Genomic DNA, 27,500 nt, shown 5'->3' with positions numbered 1-27,500 from the left:
GGGGAGAAAGGGAAATTAGTGTTATAACAAAACTCAGATGAGGTTGACAGAAAAGATTTTAGGTGAAGATTTAATAAGACACAATAAGGCCCAAGTCCCCACTAAAATATCTGAATGATATTAAAAAGGTTAAATGGTTAGTATTTTTTGTTCTTGTTACACTGCTAGTGAAACCCATGACAGGGATATGAACACCCAAGGTGTTGCCAGTCATCTCTGTGGTGTCTGGTCCCTGTTCAGGCTTCATAGTGGGGTTGAGCACGGCCTTCTTCTCCTTGAGGTTGAGTACCAGGCCCAGCTCGGGCAGGGGCAGGCAGGAGGGACGCGTCAGACCAAACAGAGTGTAGTACAGATTCACCGCGTCACACCGCAACCGCCAGTCATGAGACGTACCTGTGGGAACAGTGTCAGGGTCTGAACACATTCAACTTTACAGCTTCAACTTTAGAGCTTCATTCAACTTTACAGCTTCAACTTTACAGCTTCATTCAACTTTACAGCTTCAACTTTACAGCTGGACAAAAGTAATGTTCAGAATATTGTAAAGTTTCACAATTGTTTTCTAAGCCAAGCCAGTGATAGTGATACCATTGGTATGAATGGAATCACTGATACCGGGTCAAGTTAAATCCATTAGTATGAATGGAATCACTGATACCGGGTCAAGTTAAATCCATTGGTATGAATGGAATCACTGATACCGGGTCAAGTTAAATCCATTGGTATGAATGGAATCACTGATACCGGGTCAAGTTAAATCCATTAGTGTGAATGGAATCACTGATACCGGGTCAAGTTAAATCCATTAGTATGAATGGAATCACTGATACCGGGTCAAGTTAAATCCATTAGTGTGAATGGAATCACTGATACCGGGTCAAGTTAAATCCATTAGTGTGAATGGAATCACTGATACCGGGTCAAGTTAAATCCATTAGTGTGAATGGAATCACTGATACCGGGTCAAGTTAAATCCATTAGTATGAATGGAATCACTGATACCGGGTCAAGTTAAATCCATTAGTATGAATGGAATCACTGATACCGGTCAAGTTAAATCCATTAGTGTGAATGGAATCACTGATACCGGGTCAAGTTAAATCCATTGGTATGAATGGAATCACTGATACCGTGTCAAGTTAAATCCATTAGTGTGAATGGAATCACTGATACCGGGTCAAGTTAAATCCATAAAAACACAGGAAGCGGTTTAGGAATAGAGCCTTGGTTTTAGAAAAGCTTTGAGAAAACTAGAAATGCACATTGTGCATAAAACTACAGTAGTTTATTCAGTTTCCAGTCATAGTTAGTGTTATCATGTACTTTAACATCTGATAAAATAGAGATTAACTGGTTTAAATTTAACATAACAGATCCTTGCAAGACCTCGTCAGTTGTTTTCCGAGCCAGATGATAATAACAGTGGTGTGAATGTAATCACTGACGTTATGGTGCTGGGAATAATAACACAACCGGCAGATTATCAACAGTTTATTACTGCGAGTCATAAACTGGGTTGGCAACGACAACGACGGTCCACTGCCAACAGTCACAACCAACCACAGAAGTACATTCAAAACATATGAAATAGTACGCTACAATAAACATAACAAGTGTAACACCCCCCCCCCCAGCAAAAATATCGACCTTGTTTGAAAAAAAGTGCTAATTCTTCCAAACGTTACGCAAGTCTTTCAACAGATTTCTGTAGGGAGGAGGACCGTTTACAGCTCAAACTGGTTTGATGCAACAACACATAATACGTCCATTGTCCAAACTGTCTGTCTGTCTCCCTCTTTCTGTCTGTCTGTCTCCCTCTTTCTGTCTGTCTGTTTGTCTCCCTCTTTCTGTCTGTCTGTTTGTCTCCCTCTTTCTGTCTGTCTGTTTGTCTCCCTCTTTCTGTCTGTCTGTTTGTCTCCCTCTTTCTGTCTGTCTGTTTGTCTCCCTCTTTCTGTCTGTCTGTTTGTCTCCCTCTTTCTGTCTGTCTGTTTGTCTCCCTCTTTCTGTCTGTCTGTTTGTCTCCCTCTTTCTGTCTGTCTGTCTGTCTGTCTCACTCTTTCTGTCTGTCTGTCTGTCTGTCTCCCTCTTTCTGTCTGTCTGTCTGCCTCTTTCTGTCTGTGTCTGTCTCCCTCTTTCTGTCTGTGTCTGTCTCCCTCTTTCTGTCTGTGTCTGTCTCCCTCTTTCTGTCTGTGTCTGTCTCCCTCTTTCTGTCTGTCTGTTTGTCTCCCTCTTTCTGTCTGTCTGTTTGTCTCCCTCTTTCTGTCTGTCTGTTTGTCTCCCTCTTTCTGTCTGTCTGTCTGTCTGTCTGTCTGTCTCCCTCTTTCTGTCTGTGTCTGTCTCCCTCTTTCTGTCTGTCTCCCTCTTTCTGTCTGTCTGTTTGTCTCCCTCTTTCTGTCTGTCTGTTTGTCTCCCTCTTTCTGTCTGTCTGTTTGTCTCCCTCTTTCTGTCTGTCTGTTTGTCTCCCTCTTTCTGTCTGTCTGTTTGTCTCCCTCTTTCTGTCTGTCTGTTTGTCTCCGTCTGTCTGTCTGTCTGTCTGTCTGTCTGTCTCACTCTTTCTGTCTGTCTGTCTGTCTCCCTCTTTCTGTCTGTCTGTCTGCCTCTTTCTGTCTGTGTCTGTCTCTTTCTGTCTGTGTCTGTCTCCCTCTTTCTGTCTGTGTCTGTCTCCCTCTTTCTGTCTGTGTCTGTCTCCCTCTTTCTGTCTGTCTGTCTGTCTCCCTCTTTCTGTCTGTCTGTCTCCCTCTTTCTGTCTGTCTGTCTCCCTCTTTCTGTCTGTCTGTCTGTCTCCCTCTTTCTGTCTGTCTGTCTGTCTCCCTCTTTCTGTCTGTCTGTCTGTCTGTCTGTCTGTCTGTCTGTCTCCCTCTTTCTGTCTGTCTGTCTGTCTCCCTCTTTCTGTCTGTCTCCCTCTTTCTGTCTGTCTGTCTGTCTCCCTCTTTCTGTCTGTCTGTCTCCCTCTTTCTGTCTGTCTGTCTCCCTCCCTCTTTCTGTCTGTCTGTCTGTCTGTCTCCCTCTTTCTGTCTGTCTCCCTCTTTCTGTCTGTCTGTCTGTCTCCCTCTTTCTGTCTGTCTGTTTGTTTGTCTCCCTCTTTCTGTCTGTCTGTCTGTCTGTCTGTCTGTCTGTCTCCCTCGTTCTGTCTGTCTGTCTCCCTCGTTCTGTCTGTCTGTCTCCCTCGTTCTGTCTGTCTGTCTCCCTCGTTCTGTCTGTCTGTCTCCCTCTTTCTGTCTGTCTGTCTGTCTCCCTCTTTCTGTCTGTCTGTCTGTCTGTCTCCCTCTTTCTGTCTGTCTGTCTGTCTGTCTGTCTGTCTCCCTCTTTCTGTCTGTCTGTCTGTCTGTCTCCCTCTTTCTGTCTGTCTGTCTGTCTGTCTCCCTCTTTCTGTCTGTCTGTCTGTCTGTCTCCCTCTTTCTGTCTGTCTGTCTGTCTCCCTCTTTCTGTCTGTCTGTCTCCCTCTTTCTGTCTGTCTGTCTGTCTCCCTCTTTCTGTCTGTCTGTCTGTCTCCCTCTTTCTGTCTGTCTGTCTGTCTCCCTCTTTCTGTCTGTCTGTCTCCCTCTTTCTGTCTGTCTGTCTGTCTGTCTGTCTGTCTGTCTGTCTGTCTGTCTGTCTGTCTGTCTGTCTGTCTGTCTCCCTCTTTCTGTCTGTCTGTCTGTCTGTCTGTCTCCCTCTTTCTGTCTGTCTCCCTCTTTCTGTCTGTCTGTCTGTCTCCCTCTTTCTGTCTGTCTGTCTTCCTCTTTCTGTCTGTCTGTTTGTCTCCCTCTTTCTGTCTGTCTGTCTGTCTCTCTCTTTCTGTCTGTCTGTCTGTCTCCCTCTTTCTGTCTGTCTGTCTGTCTCCCTCTTTCTGTCTGTCTGTCTGTCTGTCTGTCTCCCTCTTTCTGTCTGTCTGTCTCCCTCGTTCTGTCTGTCTGTCTCCCTCGTTCTGTCTGTCTGTCTCCCTCGTTCTGTCTGTCTGTCTCCCTCGTTCTGTCTGTCTGTCTCCCTCGTTCTGTCTGTCTGTCTCCCTCGTTCTGTCTGTCTGTCTCCCTCGTTCTGTCTGTCTGTCTCCCTCGTTCTGTCTGTCTGTCTCCCTCGTTCTGTCTGTCTGTCTCCCTCGTTCTGTCTGTCTGTCTCCCTCGTTCTGTCTGTCTGTCTCCCTCGTTCTGTCTGTCTGTCTGTCCGTCTCCCTCGTTCTGTCTGTCTGTCTGTCCGTCTCCCTCGTTCTGTCTGTCTGTCCGTCTGTCTGTCTGTCTCTGCGTTTCCAGGCCCCCTCTGACAGACCGTGTTTGAGCAGGTTAGTGTTCTCCGAGGCTCTCTCAGCTGTGTTTGACCTCATTGTAACTGGAGCCCGTGCCAGGAGCCCGTGCCAGGAGCCCCCCAAACACAGTCTACACCCCATTCCCTATATAGTGCACTACACAGAGGCCTGGTAAGTAGCACACTGTATATTTGGAGATTGGATGCCATTTGGGATACAACCCTATTGAGGCCCGTCCCAGCAGGTCCCTATATCCCTCAAGACATGGACAAACCTACAAACATGATCCTTCTCTTCCCTGGAAGAGAAACAGATGTTTTACGACTGTTAAAGAGAAAACGTCTCTCTCTTTGAAAAGACATTTCACAACGTTTTGGCACCTTTTGAAACAAGGTTTATATGAGCCTGCTGGGGGGACGTCCGTGTAATGTGACGCTGAACATTTGCTTATAGTTTGTTATTGTAGTGTAATAATGGGTCAGACAGACAGTTGAAGTTAGGACCTGGAACATAATGTAATACTGGGACGTCCAGAAGTATTGGGACAGTGACACGTATTCTGGTTTTAAGCTCTGTATTCCAGCACTTTGGATTTGAAACGATACAATGACTACGAGACTATAAGGTTAAAGTGCAAACATCGAATTCGACAGTTGTGCAACTCTTACCATCACAAACATTGATAAATGACTGTTGGGGTTAGCTAATTACACACATGGATTTGATTTGTGAGCAGTAACTCAGTCTCTGGCGGGATATCACTCCAGGTTGGGGGTTTGACTAGCCAGGCCTGAGTGGATATCACACCAGCCCCAGGTGGGGGTTTGACTAGCCAGGCCTGAGTGGATATCACACCAGCCCCAGGTGGGGGTTTGATTAGCCAGGCCTGAGTGGATATCACACCAGCCCCAGGTGGGGGTTTGACTAGCCAGGCCTGAGTGGATATCACACCAGCCCCAGGTGGGGGTTTGACTAGCCAGGCCTGAGTGGATATCACACCAGCCCCAGGTGGGGGTTTGATTAGCCAGGCCTGAGTGGATATCACACCAGCCCCAGGTGGGGGTTTGATTAGCCAGGCCTGAGTGGATATCACACCAGCCCCAGGTGGGTGTTTGATTAGCCAGGCTTGAGTGGATATCACACCAGCCCCAGGTGGGGGTTTGATTAGCCAGGCCTGAGTGGATATCACACCAGCCCCAGGTGGGGGTTTGACTAGCCAGGCCTGAGTGGATATCACACCAGCCCCAGGTGGGGGTTTGACTAGCCAGGCCTGAGTGGATATCACTCCAGGTTGGGGGTTTGACTAGCCAGGCCTGAGTGGATATCACACCAGCCCCAGGTGAGGGTTTGATTAGCCAGGCCTGAGAGGATATCACACCAGACCCAGGTGGGGGTTTGACTAGCCAGGCCTGAGTGGATATCACACCAGCCCCAGGTGGGGGTTTGACTAGCCAGGCCTGAGTGGATATCACACCAGCCCCAGGTGGGGGTTTGACTAGCCAGGCCTGAGTGGATATCACACCAGCCCCAGGTGGGGGTTTGACTAGCCAGGCCTGAGTGGATATCACTCCAGGTTGGGGGTTTGACTAGCCAGGCCTGAGTGGATATCACACCAGCCCCAGGTGGGGGTTTGACTAGCCAGGCCTGAGTGGTCTCTGTCTGTACTGCGTCTCATCAGGTTTGATTAGTTATGTCTGATCTTAAATGGCACCCTATTTGCTACATAGTACACTACTTTTAGTCCAGAGCCCTACGTAGAAGATTTATGTGGGCTCCGGTCAAACGTAGTGCACTACATAGGGAATAGGGTGCCATTTAAGACGCACTAAGGTCTCACCTGAGTTCATGAGTTTCCACAGCTGGTCGACCAGAGCCTCGTTGCAGAGTGGAGACTCGGCTGCTTTGGTGAAGGGAGGGTTTTTGCCCAGCATGCTTAGGATCTTGTGTCTGAATGAACATAGAGAAAGTGGAGGTTAACATCTTGTTTCTTCGTAGCCACAAACCATCACATAACACCTTTCCTGGGACAGACCATCACATAACACCTTTCCTGGGACAGACCATCACATAACACCTTTCCTGGGACAAACCATCACATAACACCTTTCCTGGGACAGACCATCACATAACACCTTTCCTGGGACAAACCATCACATAACACCTTTCCTGGGACAAACCATCACATAACACCTTTCCTGGGACAAACCATCACATAACACCTTTCCTGGGACAAACCATCACATAACACCTTTCCTGGGACAAACCATCACATAACACCTTTCCTGGGACAAACCATCACATAACACCTTTCCCTGACAAACCATCACATAACACCTTTCCCTGACAAACCATCACATAACACCTTTCCTGGGACAGACCATCACATAACACCTTTCCTGGGACAAACCATCACATAACACCTTTCCTGGGACAAACCATCACATAACACCTTTCCTGGGACAAACCATCACATAACACCTTTCCTGGGACAGACCATCACATAACACCTTTCCCTGACAAACCATCACATAACACCTTTCCTGGGACAGACCATCACATAACACCTTTCCTGGGACAAACCATCACATAACACCTTTCCTGGGACAAACCATCACATAACACCTTTCCCTGACAAACCATCACATAACACCTTTCCTGGGACAGACCATCACATAACACCTTTCCTGGGACAAACCATCACATAACACCTTTCCTGGGACAAACCATCACATAACACCTTTCCTGGGACAGACCATCACATAACACATTTCCTGGGACAAACCATCACATAACACCTTTCCTGGGACAAACCATCACATAACACCTTTCCTGGGACAAACCATCACATAACACCTTTCCTGGGACAAACCATCACATAACACCTTTCCTGGGACAAACCATCACATAACACCTTTCCTGGGACAGACCATCACATAACACCTTTCCTGGGACAAACCATCGCATAACACCTTTCCCTGAAACCACCACATAACACCTTTCCTGGGAGAGACCATCAGATAACATCTTTCCTGGGACAGACCATCACATAACACCTTTCCTGGGACAAACCATCGCATAACACCTTTCCCTGACAAACCATCACATAACACCTTTCCTGGGACAAACCATCACATAACACCTTTCCTGGGACAAACCATCACATAACACCTTTCCTGGGACAAACCATCACATAACACCTTTCCTGGGACAAACATCACATAACACCTTCCCTGGGACAAACCATCACATAACACCTTCCCTGGGACAAACCATCACATAACACCTTTCCTGGGACAAACCATCACATAACACCTTCCCTGGGACAAACCATCACATAACACCTTCCCTGGGACAAACCATCACATAACACCTTTCCTGGGACAAACCATCACATAACACCTTCCCTGGGACAAACCATCACATAACACCTTCCCTGGGACAAACCATCACATAACACCTTTCCTGGGACAAACCATCACATAACACCTTTCCTGGGACAAACCATCACATAACACCTTTCCTGGGACAAACCATCACATAACACCTTTCCTGGGACAAACCATCACATAACACCTTCCTGGGACAAACCATCACATAACACCTTTCCTGGGACAAACCATCACATAACACCTTTCCTGGGACAAACCATCACATAACACCTTTCCTGGGACAAACCATCACATAACACCTTTCCTGGGACAAACCATCACATAACACCTTTCCTGGGACAAACCATCACATAACACCTTTCCTGGGACAAACCATCACATAACACCTTTCCTGGGACAAACCATCACATAACACCTTTCCTGGGACAAACCATCACATAACACCTTTCCTGGGACAAACCATCACATAACACCTTCCCTGGGACAAACCATCACATAACACCTTCCCTGGGACAAACCATCACATAATACCTTCCCTGGGACAAACCATCACATAACACCTTCCCTGGGACAAACCATCACATAACACCTTTCCTGGGACAAACCATCACATAACACCTTCCCTGGGACAAACCATCACATAACACCTTCCCTGGGACAAACCATCACATAACACCTTCCCTGGGACAAACCATCACATAACACCTTTCCTGGGACAAACCATCACATAACACCTTTCCTGGGACAAACCATCACATAACACCTTCCCTGGGACAAACCATCACATAACACCTTTCCTGGGACAAACCATCACATAACACCTTCCCTGGGACAAACCATCACATAACACCTTTCCTGGGACAAACCATCACATAACACCTTTCCTGGGACAAACCATCACATAACACCTTTCCTGGGACAAACCATCACATAACACCTTTCCTGGGACAAACCATCACATAACACCTTTCCTGGGACAAACCATCACATAACACCTTTCCTGGGACAAACCATCACATAACACCTTCCCTGGGACAAACCATCACATAACACCTTCCCTGGGACAAACCATCACATAACACCTTTCCTGGGACAAACCATCACATAACACCTTCCCTGGGACAAACCATCACATAACACCTTTCCTGGGACAAACCATCACATAACACCTTCCCTGGGACAAACCATCACATAACACCTTTCCTGGGACAAACCATCACATAACACCTTTCCTGGGACAAACCATCACATAACACCTTTCCTGGGACAAACCATCACATAACACCTTTCCTGGGACAAACCATCACATAACACCTTTCCTGGGACAAACCATCACATAACACCTTTCCTGGGACATGGCAAATATCCACTAATAAGGGAAACAGGATGTTTCAGGATGAATATATTTAGATTCAAACTGCTGAGCAGGAAGTATCATCAATACATTTCCTCAGACTGCGGGTCTAAATGAGTTAATCAGTTGATAAATTTACTGTAACCGTACTTGTTTTTACGCAGCACTAAATAAACTAAACCGTTGTCTTGCTGCCTTAAGACAAAATGTCCCCATATCCTGAAGCCAGATAAATACATCATGATGCATCTTTATGTATGAGGCAGCGAACCCAACAGACAAACACACAGTACCTGATGTAGTGAGCCGGGTCATTCTGGACCATGTTGAGCAGCCACTGCAGTTCCACGGAGCTCCTGTCAACTAGCAATAGACAGCATGTTAACACACACACACACACACACACACACACACACACACACACACACACCTCTGTCCTGACAGATAGGCAGGGCTGTGAGATTGATTAATTATGTGTATAATCAGCAGGGATTGTGTGTGGGAGTCAAGAGCGTGTTGGAAAGGGATACTCTCTAGGTAGGAGTCAGAGTGATGTTACAACTATAACAAGAAGGGATACTCTCTGGGTAGGAGTCAGTGTGTTGTTACAACTATAACAAGAAGGGATACTCTCTAGGTAGGAGTCAGAGTGTTGTTACTACTATAACAAGAAGGGATACTCTCTAGGTAGGAGTCAGAGTGTTGTTACAACTATAACAAGAAGGGATACTCTCTGGGTAGGAGTCAGTGTGATGTTACAACTATAACAAGAAGGGATACTCTCTAGGTAGGAGTCAGTGTGTTGTTACTACTATAACAAGAAGGGATACTCTCTAGGTAGGAGTCAGTGTGTTGTTACTACTATAACAAGAAGGGATACTCTCTAGGTAGGAGTCAGTGTGATGTTACTACTATAACAAGACAGGATACTCTCTGGGTAGGAGTCAGTGTGCTGTTACTACTATAACAAGACAGGATACTCTCTTGGTAAGAGTCAGTGTGATGTTACTACTATACGGTCTGATATACCACGGCTGTCAGCCAATCAGCATTCAGGGCTGGAACCACACAGTTTATAATGAGGTTTATAGCAGGGAGTGTGTGTGTGTGTGCTTCTACACCTGCATTGCTTGCTGTTTGGGGTTTTAGGCTGGGTTTCTGTACAGCACTTTGAGATATCAGCTGATGTACGAAGGGCTATATAAATAAAATTGATTTGTGTGTGTGTGCATGTTGCTTCTACAGGTGAGATGCTGTCTCTCTAGCTAGTAGCTACAGCCCACAGAGTGAAACAGACTGACTGGTGAGTCTGGATGGATATTTAGGGTCAAGGCGTTCACCCCAGAGATTAAAACAGACTGACTAGTGACATTCAGTCTGGATGGATATTTAGGCTCAAGATGTTCAACCCCAGAGATTAAAACAGACTGACTGGTGATGGATGGATATTTAGGATCAAGATGTTCAACCCCAGAGATTAAAACAGACTGACTAGTGACATTCAGTCTGGATGGATATTTAGGGTCAAGATGTTCAACCCCAGAGATTAAAACAGACTGACTGGTGAGTCTGGATGGATATTTAGGGTCAAGACGTTCAACCCCAGAGAACTAGGCTGTGTGTGAAATGGCACCTCGTCTCCTTACATTCAGAAAGTATTCAGACCCCCATCCCCTTTTCCACATGTTGTTACATTACAGCCTGATACTAAAATGGATTACATAGATGTTTTTCTCCACACAATACCGCATAATGACAAAGCGAAAACAGTCCCGTCCCCCCCGCGCTAAAGGCACCTAAAGACTCTCAGATCATGAGAAACAAGATTATCTGGTGTGATGAAACCAAGAATGAACTCTCTGGTCTGAATGCCAAGCGTCACGTCTGGAGGAAATCTGGCACCATCCCTACGGTGAAGCATCATGCTGTGGGGATGTTTTTCAGTGGCTGGGAGACTAGTCAGGATCGAGGGAAAGATGAACGGAGCAAAGTACAGAGAGATTCTTGATGAAAACCTGCTCCAGAGCACTCAGGACCTCAGACTGGCGCGAAGGTTCACCTTCCAACAGGACAACGACCCTAAGCACACAGCCAAGACAACGCAGGAGTGGCTTCTGGACAAGTCTCTGAATGTCATTGAGTGGCCAAGCCTGAGCCCGGACTTTAACCTGATCGAACATCTCTGGAGAGACCTGAAAATAGCTGTGCAGCGATACTCCCCATCCAACCTGACAGAGCTTGAGAGGATCTGCAGAGAAAAATGTGAGAAACTCCCCAAATACAGGTGTTCCCAGCTTGTAGCGTCATACACAAGAAGACTCGATGCTGTAATCACTGCCAAAGGTGCTTCAACAAAGTACTGAGTAAAATATCTGAATACTTACGCAAATGTGATAGTTAATATTTTTATCTACAATTTTCAAAAATGTCAACAAAAAAAATCTGTTTTTGGTTTGTCATTATGGGTTATTGTGTGTAGATTGATGAGAAAACAAAACAATTTAATACATTTCAGAATAAGGCTGTAACGTAAAAAAAAAATAAGTCAAGGGGTCTGAATACTTTCTGAATGCTCTGTAGTCAAGTGCACTACTTCTGGTTACAGCCCTATGGGACTAATTCAAACCCTACGTTGCTCTGGCTAAATGTAGTGCACTACATAGGGAATAGGGCGTGTCCTCCTAACTTCACTAGGACTAGTTCGGTGCATACCTCTTGTGTAGTCCACCACAGCTTCCAGCGCTGCGACACGAACATCCACAAAGTGTCCGTATTCTGCATAGGATTTAAACAGAGAGGGGTCACTGGGAATATGACCATTCTTCTGGAGCATCCGGATAGCTCTGAGACAACTGGAGAGAGAGGGATGGAGAGAGAGAGAGGGGGATGGAGAGAGAGGGGATGGAGGAGAGAGAGGGGGATGGAGGAGAGAGAGGGGGATGGCGGAGAGAGGGGATGGAGGAGAGAGGGGGGATGGAGAGAGAGGGGATGGAGGAGAGAGAGAGGGGATGGAGGAGAGAGAGGGGGATGGAGGAGAGAGAGGGGATGGAGGAGAGAGGGGGATGGAGGAGAGAGGGATGGAGAGAGAGAGGGGATGGAGGAGAGAGAGGGGGATGGAGAGAGAGAGAGGGGGATGGAGGAGAGAGAGGGATGGAGAGAGAGAGAGGGATGGAGAGAGAGAGGGGATGGAGGAGAGAGGGGGGATGGAGAGAGAGAGGGGGATGGAGGAGAGAGAGGGGGGATGGAGAGAGAGAGGGGGATGGAGAGAGAGAGGGGGGATGGAGGAGAGAGAGGGGGATGGAGAGAGAGAGAGGGGGATGGAGGAGAGAGAGGGGGGATGGAGAGAGAGAGAGGGGGATGGAGGAGAGAGAGAGAGGGGATGGAGGAGAGAGAGAGGGGGATGGAGAGAGAGAGGGGGATGGAGGAGAGAGAGGGGGGATGGAGGAGAGAGAGGGGGGATGGCGGAGAGAGAAAGAGAGAGAGAGAGCGAGATGGAGGAGAGAGAGAGAGAGAGCGAGCGAGAGATGGAGGAGAGAGAGACAGAGAGAGAGAGAGAGCGGGGTCACTCATCTATAAGCCTAAATCAAAGTTCCTGATTTCTAACGCACCAATACCCTTTAGGGTTAAAAGAGTTGGAGTTCTACAACTGTAGAAGTAGCAGATTGTGCCTTTGAGGCATTTTGATTGATAAGATCATGCAGATGGGAAGGTTTCCCCTGGCACTCAACTAGCTTCCTGTACGGGACGTGTTTGGCAATATTTGGGGAGAGGGTACAAGGGCCAAAAAGCTTCCACACCAGCTACCTCAACAATGCCGCTTTGGGTCAACCACTATTTGGTCTTTTATCGATCAACACAATGTAAAGCGGCCAATCAAAACAGACACCAAGCACCCACATTTACCACCAGCACAACCACCCACATTTACCACCAGCACAACCACCATTTACCACCACCACTAAACACCCACATTTACCACCACCACTAAACACCCACATTTACCACCACCACAACCACCCACATTTACCACCACCACCCACATTTACCACCACCACAACCACCCACATTTACCACCACCACAACCACCCACATTTACCACCACCACCACAACCACCCACATTTACCACCACCACAACCACCCACATTTACCACCACCACAACCACCCACATTTACCACCACCACAACCACCCACATTTACCACCACCCACATTTACCACCACCCACATTTACCACCATCTCCATTTACCACCACATTTACCACCATCTCCATTTACCACCATCTCCATTTACCACCACCTCCATTTACCACCACCACAATTTACCACCATCTCCATTTACCACCACCTCCATTCACCACCACCATTTACCACCATCTCCATTTACCACCACATTTACCACCATCTCCATTTACCACCATCTCCATTTACCACCATCTCCATTTACCACCACATTTACCACCATCTCCATTTACCACCATCTCCATTTACCACCATCTCCATTTACCACCAACACCACATCATTTACCATGCACTCCACTTAACTTCTGTTCTACCTGACAGTGATGGTGTTGCGGTAGCTGGACAGTAGTGATGATCTCCTCCAGGATGTTTAGTTTATATAGTATAATGTATAGTGGGTATCTAGAGTAGTGATTATCTCTACCTGACAGTGATGTTGTTGCGCTAGCTGGGCAGTAGTGATGATCTCCTCCAGGATGTTTAGTTTATATAATATAATGTATAGTGGGTATCTAGAGTAGTGATTATCTCTACCTGACAGTGATGGTGTTGCGGTAGCTGGGCAGTAGTGATGATCTCCTCCACGATGTTTAGTTTATATAATATATAGTGGGTATCTAGAGTAGTGATTATCTCTACCTGACAGTGATGGTGTTGCGGTAGCTGGGCAGTAGTTTCTCCATGTTAAGAGAGCGTGTGATCTCCTCCAGGATGAGACGTACGTCTCCGTTGAGGTTGTCCACGGTGCGCACCTCGTTACTGATGCTGATGGCCGGGGTCAGGGAGTTGGTGAGGGCGTCAATCAGCTCGGCACGGTAGTAGTTGTCGGAGAACTAGGAGAAAGAGAAGGGCAACAACATTAAAGGCATTAGTGCCTGGTCAGTGTGGCCCAGTGGTCAGCACAACCAACTCCAGAACACCATACAGAATTACCAACGATGGCGACCCCTGGTCCAACACTCTGAACGGTTCATCTCCTTCACCCTTTTCCCTTCTAATCATTGGTCACAACAAAACAAACCCCCATCTCACCTTGTTCTTCCTGTTGTCGTTGTACTTGATGAGGTCCAGGATGAAGTTGAGGACGTCTTTGGGACAGAGGTTCTGGATGTCTCTGAGCTGAGCCATGGCTACAGGCATGGTCTAGGTACAGATCAAACACAGCTCATTACAGACGCCAAAATACTGGACGACAGTATTACAGATTTCTTGCAATTTCCAAGGAAACTAATTCAGATTTTCTTTTCCCGCCATTGTTTCCTAAAGGTTTAGGTTCTGTGACGAAGTAAAAACCTCTACAGTGTGTAACCGGTATGACCATGACTGATCAGATATTTAAACCGACAGACTTAGTCTCGTGATCTACGTTAATTAAGGTGACGTGTGACAGTTGAAATACCTTCTGTAGGAAGTAGCTCTGGAAGCTGATGAAGGTGTTGGTCTTGACGATGTTTGGACAGCTCTTACAGCAGAACATTCTGGTGAACAGAGACTTCATGGCTGGAGGACCGGTCCAGGTGCTCATCATGGAGTTGGCGATCTATGAATGTTAAAAACAGGAAAATACGTGATACAGCTTCCTCCTCCTGTTCTATCTGAGCTGATTTTTTTATTTATTTTTATTTTACCTTTATTTAACTAGGCAAGTCAGTTAAGAACAAATTCTTATTTTCAATGACGGCCTAGGAACAGTGGGTTAACTGCCTGTTCAGGGGCAGAACGACAGATTTGTACCTTGTCGGCTCAGGGGTTTGAACTTGCAACCTTCCAGTTACTAGTCCAACGCTCTAACCACTAGGCTACCCTGCCGCCCCGTGTGTGTGTGTGTGACAGCTAGCTATCCTGGTGAACAGGGACTTCACAGAGCAGTGGAGTTCGCTATCTAGACACAGAAGATACTGAATAATAGACGTATTAGCTAGTAATCTAACTGGGATGACACATGACACTCTGAAGAAGGTTTCCTGGACAAAACGTTGTAATATTCATTTGAAAGTTAACTGCAAGGGGACATTAGATTAGATTTTCTAGAGTTCAGAACAATTTGCTTCTAGCAGACTGGCTTCTAGCCTGTTACATGAGGAAGTAACAGAGCTGAGGGTCTCCCTGCTCTCTCTCAGCCGGATATTAGAGAAGGACAGAGCTGAGGGTCTCCCTGTTCTCTCTCAGCAGGATGTTAGAGAGAAGGACAGAGCCGAGGGTCTCCCTGTTCTCTCTCAGCAGGATGTTAGAGAGAAGGACAGAGCCGAGGGTCTCCCTGTTCTCTCTCAGCAGGATGTTAGAGAGAAGGACAGAGCCGAGGGTCTCCCTGCTCTCTCTCAGCAGGATGTTAGAGAGAAGGACAGAGCCGAGGGTCTCCCTGCTCTCTCTCAGCAGGATGTTAGAGAGAAGGACAGAGCCGAGGGTCTACCTACAGGGCTGGGTGGCGAGCGGTCAGGATGTTGTCATTTTTCAGCAAGGTAAACACAAGGCCCTGGGGTGGACGGGTGTGTGTATATGTGAGTGTGTGTATCTAAGTGCGGGTGTGTGGACTCTGCTTGGACTTGCCCCTAAGCCTTTCCCGCCGACTCCCACTCATTCAACAAAGACAGCCTATCACCGGCCTGCCAAGGCTATCAGGGGTACATTATGTTAACATCAACTAGCTAAATTCAATTCTGGAAGCCAATGAAACCATGAAATGAAATAACCATGTAACTCCACATTTAAAGAAAATATGGATTCAGGTGAAAATATTATAAATGGAGGAAATGAATCGGATATGGGGGGGGGGGGTTGATGGATAAAGCAAAAACAATCCACAGGATAATGTTCTACAGGGGTTGTCGAATTGGGTTTTAAAAGAAGAACGAAGACTAGGAAGGTGGGTGGCCTACTGCCACAGCAGTCTCCTTGGCTTAGAATAAAGGAATGATGTGCTCAACTCTGGATTCACCACACTAAAACCCCACCGTGGTTAATGGAGGGATAAAGATGTATGGGTGAAGCGGACCTCTTACCTTGGCGAGGCAGAAGCAGGCGCCCTGGCGGACTTCTTACCTTGGCGAGGCAGAAGCAGGCGCCCTGGCGGACCTCTTACCTTGGCGAGGCAGAAGCAGGCGCCCTGGCGGACCTCTTACCTTGGCGAGGCAGAAGCAGGCGCCCTGGCGGACCTCTTACCTTGGCGAGGCAGAAGCAGGCGCCCTGGCGGACCTCTTACCTTGGCGAGGCAGAAGCAGGCGCCCTGGCGGACCTCTTACCTTGGCGAGGCAGAAGCAGGCGCCCTGGCGGACCTCTTACCTTGGCGAGGCAGAAGCAGGCGCCCTGGCGGACCTTGTAGAAACACTGGTCCTGTTCTAGGATGTCAGTGAGGGCCAGACGGGAGGCCGGCGTGGGGAACTTCTCCAGGGCTAAAATAGACTCCTCCTGGGCCACGACGTCACGCTCGTACCTGAGGAAGATACTTCTGAACCATGAAGAATACTACCAGGACGAACAAACACACCTTTTCTCCTTCACATTGAACTCCATGTTGAAATGGCAGATCTATAGCTTGTGCTATCACAGCCCTGTGGCGTGATCTGTAGTCACAGCCCTGTGGCGTGATCTGTAGTCACAGCCCTGTGGCGTGATCTGTAGTCGCGGCTCTGTGGCGTGATCTGTAGTCGCGGCGCTGTGGCGTGATCTGTAGTCGCGGCGCTGTGGCGTGATCTGTAGTCGCGGCGCTGTGGCGTGATCTGTAGTCGCGGCTCTGTGGCGTGATCTGTAGTCGCGGCTCTGTGGCGTGATCTGTAGTCGCGGCTCTGTGGCGTGATCTGTAGTCATGGGGCTGTGGCGTGATCTGTAGTCACGGCTCTGTGGCGTGATCTGTAGTCGCGGCTCTGTGGCGTGATCTGTAGTCGCGGCTCTGTGGCGTGATCTGTAGTCGCGGGGCTGTGGCGTGATCTGTAGTCATGGGGCTGTGGCGTGATCTGTAGTCGCGGCGCCTCTGTGGCGTGATCTGTAGTCGCGGCACTGTGGCGTGATCTGTAGTCGCGGCACTGTGGCGTGATCTGTAGTCGCGGCGCTGTGGCGTGATCTGTAGTCATGGGGCTGTGGCGTGATCTGTAGTCGCGGCTCTGTGGCGTGATCTGTAGTCGCGGCGCTGTGGCGTGATCTGTAGTCGCGGCGCTGTGGCGTGATCTGTAGTCGCGGCGCTGTGGCGTGATCTGTAGTCGCGGCTCTGTGGCGTGATCTGTAGTCGCGGCTATGTGGCGTGATCTGTAGTCGCGGCGCTGTGGCGTGATCTGTAGTCGCGGGGCTGTGGCGTGATCTGTAGTCATGGGGCTGTGGCGTGATCTGTAGTCGCGGCTCTGTGGCGTGATCTGTAGTCGCGGGGCTGTGGCGTGATCTGTAGTCATGGGGCTGTGGCGTGATCTGTAGTCGCGGCGCCTCTGTGGCGTGATCTGTAGTCGCGGCACTGTGGCGTGATCTGTAGTCGCGGCACTGTGGCGTGATCTGTTGTCGCGGCACTGTGGCGTGATCTGTAGTCGCGGCACTGTGGCGTGATCTGTAGTCATGGGGCTGTGGCGTGATCTGTAGTCGCGGCGCCTCTGTGGCGTGATCTGTAGTCGCGGCTCTGTGGCGTGATCTGTAGTCGAGGCGCTGTGGCGTGATCTGTAGTCGCGGGGCTGTGGCGTGATCTGTGGCGTGATCTGTAGTCGCGGCTCTGTGGCGTGATCTGTAGTCGCGGCTCTGTGGCGTGATCTGTAGTCGCGGCTCTGTGGCGTGATCTGTAGTCGCGGCTCTGTGGAGTGATCTGTAGTCGCGGCTCTGTGGCGTGATCTGTAGTCGCGGTGCTGTGGCGTGATCTGTAGTCGCGGTGCTGTGGCGTGATCTGTAGTCGCGGCTCTGTGGCGTGATCTGTAGTCGCGGCTCTGTGGCGTGATCTGTAGTCGCGGGGCTGTGGCGTGATCTGTAGTCGCGGCGCTGTGGCGTGATCTGTAGTCATGGGGCTGTGGCGTGATCTGTAGTCGCGGCTCTGTGGCGTGATCTGTAGTCGCGGCTCTGTGGCGTGATCTGTAGTCGCGGCTCTGTGGCGACTGCTCTTCTCTGTATCACGGAGGCGCTCCGCACTGCTAAAGCTAACTCTCTCTCCTCTGCTCTCATCCTTCTAGACCTATCGGCTGCCTTCGATACTGTGAACCATCAGATCCTCCTCACCACCCTCTCCGAGTTGGGCATCTCCGGCGCGGCCCACGCTTGGATTGCGTCCTACCTGACAGGTCGCTCCTACCAGGTGGCGTGGCGAGAATCCGTCTCCACACCACGTGCTCTCACCACTGGTGTCCCCCAGGGCTCTGTTCTAGGCCCTCTCCTATTCTCGCTATACACCAAGTCACTTGGCTCTGTCATAACCTCACATGGTCTCTCCTATCATTGCTATGCAGACGACACACAATTAATCTTCTCCTTTCCCCCTTCTGATGATCAGGTGGCGAATCGCATCTCTGCATGTCTGGCAGACATATCAGTGTGGATGACGGATCACCACCTCGAGCTGAACCTCGGCAAGACGGAGCTGCTCTTCCTCCCGGGGAAGGACTGCCCGTTCCATGATCTCGCCATCACGGTTGACAACTCCATCGTGTCCTCCTCCCAGAGCGCTAAGAACCTTGGCGTGATCCTGGACAACACCCTGTCGTTCTCAACTAACATCAAGGCGGTGGCCCGTTCCTGTAGGTTCATGCTCTACAACATCCGCAGAGTACGACCCTGCCTCACACAGGAAGCGGCGCAGGTCCTAATCCAGGCACTCGTCATCTCCCGTCTGGATTACTGCAACTCGCTGTTGGCTGGGCTCCCTGCCTGTGCCATTAAACCCCTACAACTCATCCAGAACGCCGCAGCCCGTCTGGTGTTCAACCTTCCCAAGTTCTCTCCACGTCACCCCGCTCCTCCGCTCTCTCCACTGGCTTCCAGTTGAAGCTCGCATCCGCTACAAGACCATGGTGCTTGCCTACGGAGCTGTGAGGGGAACGGCACCTCAGTACCTCCAGGCTCTGATCAGGCCCTACACCCAAACAAGGGCACTGCGTTCATCCACCTCTGGCCTGCTCGCCTCCCTACCACTGAGGAAGTACAGTTCCCGCTCAGCCCAGTCAAAACTGTTCGCTGCTCTGGCCCCCCAATGGTGGAACAAACTCCCTCACGACGCCAGGACAGCGGAGTCAATCACCACCTTCCGGAGACACCTGAAACCCCACCTCTTTAACCTCTTCAGTCGACCCTCTACTTTTTTGAACATTCTGTTAAAAATCGCGCAACATTTCAGCGCCCTGCTACTCATGCCAGGAATATAGTATATGCATTTGCTTAGTCTGTGTGGATAGAAAACACTCAGACGTTTAAAAAACTGGTTAAATCACTGCTGTGGCTTTACCAGAACGGCATTTACATCGAAAAGCACAGGAAAAACTGATCACTGAAAATGGGGAAAATATATCCATGCGCTACTTGAACCCATTGATAAACGTGAACCACAATTAATTGACTGAGGTTGCAGTACCTACAGCTTCCACAAGGTGTCTAGAGTCTTGTCATTTCCCTTCGAGTTTTTTCTTGGTCAAACCCATACAGGACACCGTATCTAATCCGGTCTAGGACCGGATATTTTCGTTGAGTTTCTAGCCGGACATTTTTCCAGACGGACAGCTAATGATCTTTACATCGCCTCCTGATGAATTTTATCGCTTATTAACGTTTACTAATACCTAAAGTTGCATTACAAACGTATTTCGAAGTGTTTTGTGTAAGTTTATCGTCGACTTTTTGAATTTAAAAAAATTACGTTACGTTTTGAAACAATGTTTTTTTCGTTTATCACAGTCTACATATAACGATATCTAGGCTTTATATGGACCGATTTAATCGAAATAAAGACCCAAATAGTGTTTATGGGACATCTAGGAGTGCCAACAAAGAAGATGGTGAAAGGTAATGAATGTTTTCTATTTTATTGTGCGGTTTGTGTAACGCCGAAATGCTAATTATTTTGTTTACGTCCCCTGTGGGTCTTTTGGGGTGTTGCATGCTATCAGATAATAGCTTCTCATGCTTTCGCCGAAAAGCATTTAAAAAATCTGACTTGTTGCCTGGATTCACAACGAGTGTAGCTTTAATTCGATACCCTGCATGTGTATTTTAATGAACTTTTGAGTTTTAACTAATACTATTAGCATTTAGCGTAGCACATTTGCATTTCCAGAGCTCTAGTTGGGACGCAAGCGTCCCGGGTAGAAGCAACAGGTTAAGCAATACCTAGGATAGGATAAAGTAATCCCTCTCACCCCCCTTAAAAGATTTAGATGCACTACTGTTCCACTGGATGTCATAAGGTGAATGCACCAATTTGTAAGTCGCTCTGGATAAGAGCGTCTGCTAAATGACTTAAATGTAATGTAAATGTGATCTGTAGTCGCGGCTCTGTGGCTTGATCTGTAGTCGCGGCGCTGTGGCGTGATCTGTAGTCATGGGGCTGTGGCGTGATCTGTAGTCGCGGCTCTGTGGCGTGATCTGTAGTCGCGGCGCTGTGGCGTGATCTGTACTCGCGGCGCTGTGGCGTGATCTGTAGTCGCGGCGCTGTGGCGTGATCTGTAGTCGCGGCTCTGTGGCGTGATCTGTAGTCGCGGCTCTGTGGCGTGATCTGTAGTCACGGGGCTGTGGCGTGATCTGTAGTCATGGGGCTGTGGCGTGATCTGTAGTCACGGCTCTGTGGCGTGATCTGTAGTCGCGGCTCTGTGGCGTGATCTGTAGTCGCGGGGCTGTGGCGTGATCTGTAGTCATGGGGCTGTGGCGTGATCTGTAGTCGCGGCGCCTCTGTGGCGTGATCTGTAGTCGCGGCACTGTGGCGTGATCTGTAGTCGCGGCACTGTGGCGTGATCTGTAGTCGCGGCGCTGTGGCGTGATCTGTAGTCATGGGGCTGTGGCGTGATCTGTAGTCATGGGGCTGTGGCGTGATCTGTAGTCGCGGCTCTGTGGCGTGATCTGTAGTCGCGGCGCTGTGGCGTGATCTGTAGTCGCGGCGCTGTGGCGTGATCTGTAGTCGCGGCTCTGTGGCGTGATCTGTAGTCGCGGCTATGTGGCGTGATCTGTAGTCGCGGCGCTGTGGTGTGATCTGTAGTCGCGGGGCTGTGGCGTGATCTGTAGTCATGGGGCTGTGGCGTGATCTGTAGTCGCGGCTCTGTGGCGTGATCTGTAGTCGCGGGGCTGTGGCGTGATCTGTAGTCATGGGGCTGTGGCGTGATCTGTAGTCGCGGCGCCTCTGTGGCGTGATCTGTAGTCGCGGCACTGTGGCGTGATCTGTTGTCGCGGCACTGTGGCGTGATCTGTAGTCGCGGCACTGTGGCGTGATCTGTAGTCATGGGGCTGTGGCGTGATCTGTAGTCGCGGCGCCTCTGTGGCGTGATCTGTAGTCGCGGCGCCTCTGTGGCGTGATCTGTAGTCGCGGCACTGTGGCGTGATCTGTAGTCGCGGCACTGTGGCGTGATCTGTTGTCGCGGCACTGTGGCGTGATCTGTAGTCGCGGCACTGTGGCGTGATCTGTAGTCATGGGGCTGTGGCGTGATCTGTAGTCGCGGCGCCTCTGTGGCGTGATCTGTAGTCGCGGCTCTGTGGCGTGATCTGTAGTCGAGGCGCTGTGGCGTGATCTGTAGTCGCGGGGCTGTGGCGTGATCTGTAGTCATGGAGCTGTGGCGTGATCTGTAGTCGCGGCTCTGTGGCGTGATCTGTAGTCGCGGCTGTGTGGCGTGATCTGTAGTCGCGGCTCTGTGGCGTGATCTGTAGTCGCGGCTCTGTGGCGTGATCTGTAGTCGCGGCTCTGTGGCGTGATCTGTAGTCGCGGGGCTGTGGCGTGATCTGTAGTCGCGGCGCTGTGGCGTGATCTGTAGTCATGGGGCTGTGGCGTGATCTGTAGTCGCGGCTCTGTGGCGTGATCTGTAGTCGCGGCTCTGTGGCGTGATCTGTAGTCGCGGCTCTGTGGCGTGATCTGTAGTCGCGGGGCTGTGGCGTGATCTGTAGTCGCGGGGCTGTGGCGTGATCTGTAGTCGCGGTGCCTCTGTGGCGTGATCTGTAGTCGCGGCTCTGTAGCGTGATCTGTAGTCGCGGCGCTGTGGCGTGATCTGTAGTCGCGGCACTGTGGCGTGATCTGTAGTCGCGGCGCTGTGGCGTGATCTGTAGTCGCGGCTCTGTGGCGTGATCTGTAGTCGCGGCTCTGTGGCGTGATCTGTAGTCGCGGGGCTGTGGTGTGATCTGTAGTTGCGGGGCTGTGGCGTGATCTGTAGTCGCGGGGCTGTGGTGTGATCTGTAGTTGCGGGGCTGTGGCGTGATCTGTAGTCGCGGTACCTCTGTGGCGTGAAATGTAGTCGCGGCTCTGTAGCGTGATCTGTAGTCGCGGCGCTGTGGCGTGATCTGTAGTCGCGGCACTGTGGCGTGATCTGTAGTCGCGGCGCTGTGGCGTGATCTGTAGTCATGGGGCTGTGGCGTGATCTGTAGTCGCGGCTCTGTGGCGTGATCTGTAGTCGCGGCTCTGTGGCGTGATCTGTAGTCGCGGGGCTTTGGCGTGATCTGTAGTCAAGGGGCTGTGGCGTGATCTGTAGTCGCGGCGCCTCTGTGGCATGATCTGTAGTCGCGGCTCTGTGGCGTGATCTGTAGTCGCGGCGCTGTGGCGTGAACTGTAGTCGCGGCTCTGTGGCGTGATCTGTAGTCGCGGCGCTGTGGCGTGATCTGTAGTCGCGGCGCTGTGGCGTGATCTGTAGTCATGGGGCTGTGGCGTGATCTGTAGTCGCGGCTCTGTGGCGTGATCTGTAGTCGCGGCTCTGTGGCGTGATCTGTAGTCGCGGGGCTTTGGCGTGATCTGTAGTCATGGGGCTGTGGCGTGATCTGTAGTCGCGGCGCCTCTGTGGCATGATCTGTAGTCGCGGCTCTGTGGCGTGATCTGTAGTCGCGGCTCTGTGGCGTGATCTGTAGTCGCGGCTCTGTGGCGTGATCTGTAGTCGCGGCTCTGTGGCGTGATCTGTAGTCGCGGCTCTGTGGCGTGATCTGTAGTCGCGGGGCTGTGGCGTGATCTGTAGTCGCGGCGCTGTGGCGTGATCTGTAGTCATGGGGCTGTGGCGTGATCTGTAGTCGCGGCTCTGTGGCGTGATCTGTAGTCGCGGCTCTGTGGCGTGATCTGTAGTCGCGGCTCTGTGGCGTGATCTGTAGTCGCGGCTCTGTGGCGTGATCTGTAGTCGCGGCTCTGTGGCGTGATCTGTAGTCGCGGGGCTGTGGCGTGATCTGTAGTCGCGGCGCTGTGGCGTGATCTGTAGTCATGGGGCTGTGGCGTGATCTGTAGTCGCGGCTCTGTGGCGTGATCTGTAGTCGCGGCTCTGTGGCGTGATCTGTAGTCGCGGCTCTGTGGCGTGATCTGTAGTCGCGGGGCTGTGGCGTGATCTGTAGTCGCGGGGCTGTGGCGTGATCTGTAGTCGCGGTGCCTCTGTGGCGTGATCTGTAGTCGCGGCTCTGTAGCGTGATCTGTAGTCGCGGCGCTGTGGCGTGATCTGTAGTCGCGGCACTGTGGCGTGATCTGTAGTCGCGGCGCTGTGGCGTGATCTGTAGTCGCGGCTCTGTGGCGTGATCTGTAGTCGCGGCTCTGTGGCGTGATCTGTAGTCGCGGCTCTGTGGCGTGATCTGTAGTCGCGGCTCTGTGGCGTGATCTGTAGTCCCGGGGCTGTGGTGTGATCTGTAGTTGCGGGGCTGTGGCGTGATCTGTAGTCGCGGTACCTCTGTGGCGTGAAATGTAGTCGCGGCTCTGTAGCGTGATCTGTAGTCGCGGCGCTGTGGCGTGATCTGTAGTCGCGGCGCTGTGGCGTGATCTGTAGTCGCGGCGCTGTGGCGTGATCTGTAGTGTGGCGTGATCTGGGGCGCCTGTGGCGTGATCTGTAGTCGCGGCTCTGTGGCGTGATCTGTAGTCGCGGCTCTGTGGCGTGATCTGTAGTGCGGCTAGTTGATCTGTAGGGGCGCTTGGCGTGATCTGTAGTCATGGGGCTGTGGCGTGATCTGTAGTCGGGGCTGTGCGCTGTAGTCGCGGCTCTGTGGCGTGATCTGTAGTCGCGGCTCTGTGGCGTGATCTGTAGTCGTGATCTGGTCGCTGTGGCGTGAACTGTAGTCGCGGCTCTGTGGCGTGATCTGTAGTCGCGGCGCTGTGGCGTGATCTGTAGTCATGGGGCTGTGGCGTGATCTGTAGTCGCGGCTCTGTAGTCGTGGCTCTGTGGCGTGATCTGTAGTCGCGGCTCTGTGGGGTGATCTGTAGTCGCGGCTCTGTGGCGTGATCTGTAGTCGCGGCTCTGTGGCGTGATCTGTAGTCGCGGCTCTGTGGCGTGATCTGTAGTCGCGGCTCTGTGGCGTGATCTGTAGTCGCGGCGCTGTGGCGTGATCTGTAGTCGCGGCGCTGTGGCGTGATCTGTAGTCGCGGCGCTGTGGCGTGATCTGTAGTCGCGGCTCTGTGGCGTGATCTGTAGTCGCGGCTCTGTGGCGTGATCTGTAGTCGCGGGGCTGTGGCGTGATCTGTAGTTGCGGGGCTGTGGCGTGATCTGTAGTCGCGGTACCTCTGTGGCGTGAAATGTAGTCGCGGCTCTGTAGCGTGATCTGTAGTCGCGGCGCTGTGGCGTGATCTGTAGTCGCGGCGCTGTGGCGTGATCTGTAGTCGCGGCGCTGTGGCGTGATCTGTAGTCATGGGGCTGTGGCGTGATCTGTAGTCGCGGCTCTGTGGCGTGATCTGTAGTCGCGGCTCTGTGGCGTGATCTGTAGTCGCGGCTCTGTGGCGTGATCTGTAGTCGCGGGGCTTTGGCGTGATCTGTAGTCATGGGGCTGTGGCGTGATCTGTAGTCGCGGCGCCTCTGTGGCGTGATCTGTAGTCGCGGCTCTGTGGCGTGATCTGTAGTCGCGGCGCTGTGGCGTGAACTGTAGTCGCGGCTCTGTGGTGTGATCTGTAGTCGCGGCGCTGTGGCGTGATCTGTAGTCATGGGGCTGTGGCGTGATCTGTAGTCGCGGCTCTGTGGCGTGATCTGTAGTCGCGGCTCTGTGGCGTGATCTGTAGTCGCGGCTCTGTGGCGTGATCTGTAGTCGCGGCTCTGTGGCGTGATCTGTAGTCGCGGCTCTGTGGCGTGATCTGTAGTCGCGGGGCTGTGGCGTGATCTGTAGTCATGGGGCTGTGGCGTGATCTGTAGTCGCGGCGCCTCTGTGGCGTGATCTGTAGTCGCGGCTCTGTGGCGTGATCTGTAGTCGCGGCGCTGTGGCGTGATCTGTAGTCGCGGCACTGTGGCGTGATCTGTAGTCGCGGCACTGTGGCGTGATCTGTAGTCATGGAGCTGTGGCGTGATCTGTAGTCGCGGCTCTGTGGCGTGATCTGTAGTCGCGGCTCTGTGGCGTGATCTGTAGTCGCGGCTCTGTGGCGTGATCTGTAGTCGCGGCTCTGTGGCGTGATCTGTAGTCACGGGGCTGTGGCGTGATCTGTAGTCACGGGGCTGTGGCGTGATCTGTAGTCGCGGCGCCTCTGTGGCGTGATCTGTAGTCGCGGCTCTGTGGCGTGATCTGTAGTCGCGGCGCCTCTGTGGCGTGATCTGTAGTCGCGGCTCTGTAGCGTGATCTGTAGTCGCGGCACTGTGGCGTGATCTGTAGTCATGGGGCTGTGGCGTGATCTGTAGTCGCGGCTCTGTGGCGTGATCTGTAGTCGCGGCTCTGTAGTCGCGGCTCTGTGGCGTGATCTGTAGTCGCGGCTCTGTGGCGTGATCTGTAGTCGCGGCTCTGTGGCGTGATCTGTAGTCGCGGCTCTGTGGCGTGATCTGTAGTCGCGGCTCTGTGGCGTGATCTGTAGTCGCGGCTCTGTGACGTGATCTGTAGTCGCGGCTCTATGGCGTGATCTGTAGTCATCTTTGTCATGTTTGTAAATAAGGATAGTCTTTTTTTTACTTGTGCTCAAGAATACATGAAGAAACAAATCCATGCAACGGCCAGTTCCTAAAAGAAAAAGGTGAAGAGTTCTGTACCTGAGCTGGTACTGCCACATGAAGTCTGCCTGCTCAAACTCCACCTTACGCAGGATGGACATGTCCGGATCGATCCGGATCCACAGCAAGGGAGAATCCGCACTGCGTGAGAAACAGAGTTAAGTTTTAGGTTCTTTAAGGAACGGAACGAACGGAACACTTGTCTGTTAAGGAGGGTGGCTTGTCTGAATTCAACTGATTTGACTAAAACTTTTAACTGAAGTATGTTGATTATTTTATTGGCGAGATCCTTTATTCCCGCTGCGTCTAGGAGGTAAACTACTGAGAGTAGGAGGTAAACTACTGAGGATAGGGCATAAACTACTGAGGCTAGGGCGTAAACTACTGAGGCTAGGGCGTAAACTATTGAGAGTAGGACGTAAACTACTGAGAGTAGGACGTAAACTACTGAGGCTAGGGCGTAAACTACTGAGGCTAGGACGTAAACTACTGAGAGTAGGGCGTAAACTACTGAGGCTAGGACGTAAACTACTGAGGCTAGGACGTAAACTACTGAGGCTAGGACTAAACTACTGAGAGTAGGGCGTAAACTACTGAGGCTAGGACTAAACTACTGAGGCTAAGACGTAAACTACTGAGAGTAGGACGTAAACTACTGAGGCTAGGACGTAAACTACTGAGAGTAGGGCGTAAACTACTGAGAGTAGGACGTAAACTACTGAGGCTAGGGCGTAAACTACTGAGGCTAGGACGTAAACTACTGAGGCTAGGACGTAAACTACTGAGGCTAAGACTAATCTACTGAGGCTAGGACGTAAACTACTGAGAGTAGGACGTAAACTACTGAGAGTAGGACGTAAACTACTGAGGCTAGGACTAAACTACTGAGGGTAGGACGTAAACTACTGAGAGTAGGTCGTAAACTACTGAGGCTAGGACTAAACTACTGAGGCAAGGACTAAACTACTGAGGCTAGGACTAAACTACTGAGAGTAGGTCGTAAACTACTGAGGCTAGGACTAAACTACTGAGGCAAGGACTAAACTACTGAGGCTAGGACTAAACTACTGAGGCTAGGTCGTAAACTACTGAGGCTAGGACGTAAACTACTGAGGCTAGGACTAAACTACTGAGGCTAAGACGTAAACTACTGAGAGTAGGACGTAAACTACTGAGGCTAGGACGTAAACTACTGAGAGTAGGACGTAAACTACTGAGAGTAGGGCGTAAACTACTGAGAGTAGGGCGTAAACTACTGAGAGTAGGCCGTAAACTACTGAGGCTAGGACTAAACT

The 27,500-nt window shown here is 50.9% G+C and overlaps 1 protein-coding gene across 1 annotated transcript in view; it reads right to left on the bottom strand.

Moving 5' to 3' along the window:
* Positions 1-27,500, bottom strand: part of LOC115121354 (transcription initiation factor TFIID subunit 2-like) — a 39,643-nt gene that overhangs the window by 5,141 nt on the left and 7,002 nt on the right. Inside the window, exons 5-13 of the mRNA XM_065016119.1 lie at positions 26,245-26,346; positions 16,484-16,634; positions 14,604-14,744; positions 14,237-14,347; positions 13,844-14,037; positions 11,678-11,817; positions 9,259-9,328; positions 6,060-6,169; positions 161-393 (exon numbers count right to left, since the gene is read on the bottom strand). Of these exons, the coding sequence (XP_064872191.1) occupies positions 161-393; positions 6,060-6,169; positions 9,259-9,328; positions 11,678-11,817; positions 13,844-14,037; positions 14,237-14,347; positions 14,604-14,744; positions 16,484-16,634; positions 26,245-26,346 (1,252 nt within the window). The remainder of the gene's footprint in view (positions 1-160; positions 394-6,059; positions 6,170-9,258; positions 9,329-11,677; positions 11,818-13,843; positions 14,038-14,236; positions 14,348-14,603; positions 14,745-16,483; positions 16,635-26,244; positions 26,347-27,500) is intronic.

This window comes from Oncorhynchus nerka, unplaced genomic scaffold, assembly GCF_034236695.1.
Source record: "Oncorhynchus nerka isolate Pitt River unplaced genomic scaffold, Oner_Uvic_2.0 unplaced_scaffold_1142, whole genome shotgun sequence".
Lineage (NCBI taxonomy): Eukaryota > Metazoa > Chordata > Actinopteri > Salmoniformes > Salmonidae > Oncorhynchus > Oncorhynchus nerka.
Note: the sequence above shows the minus strand (reverse complement) of the source record. Positions and strands in the feature narration are given on the sequence as shown.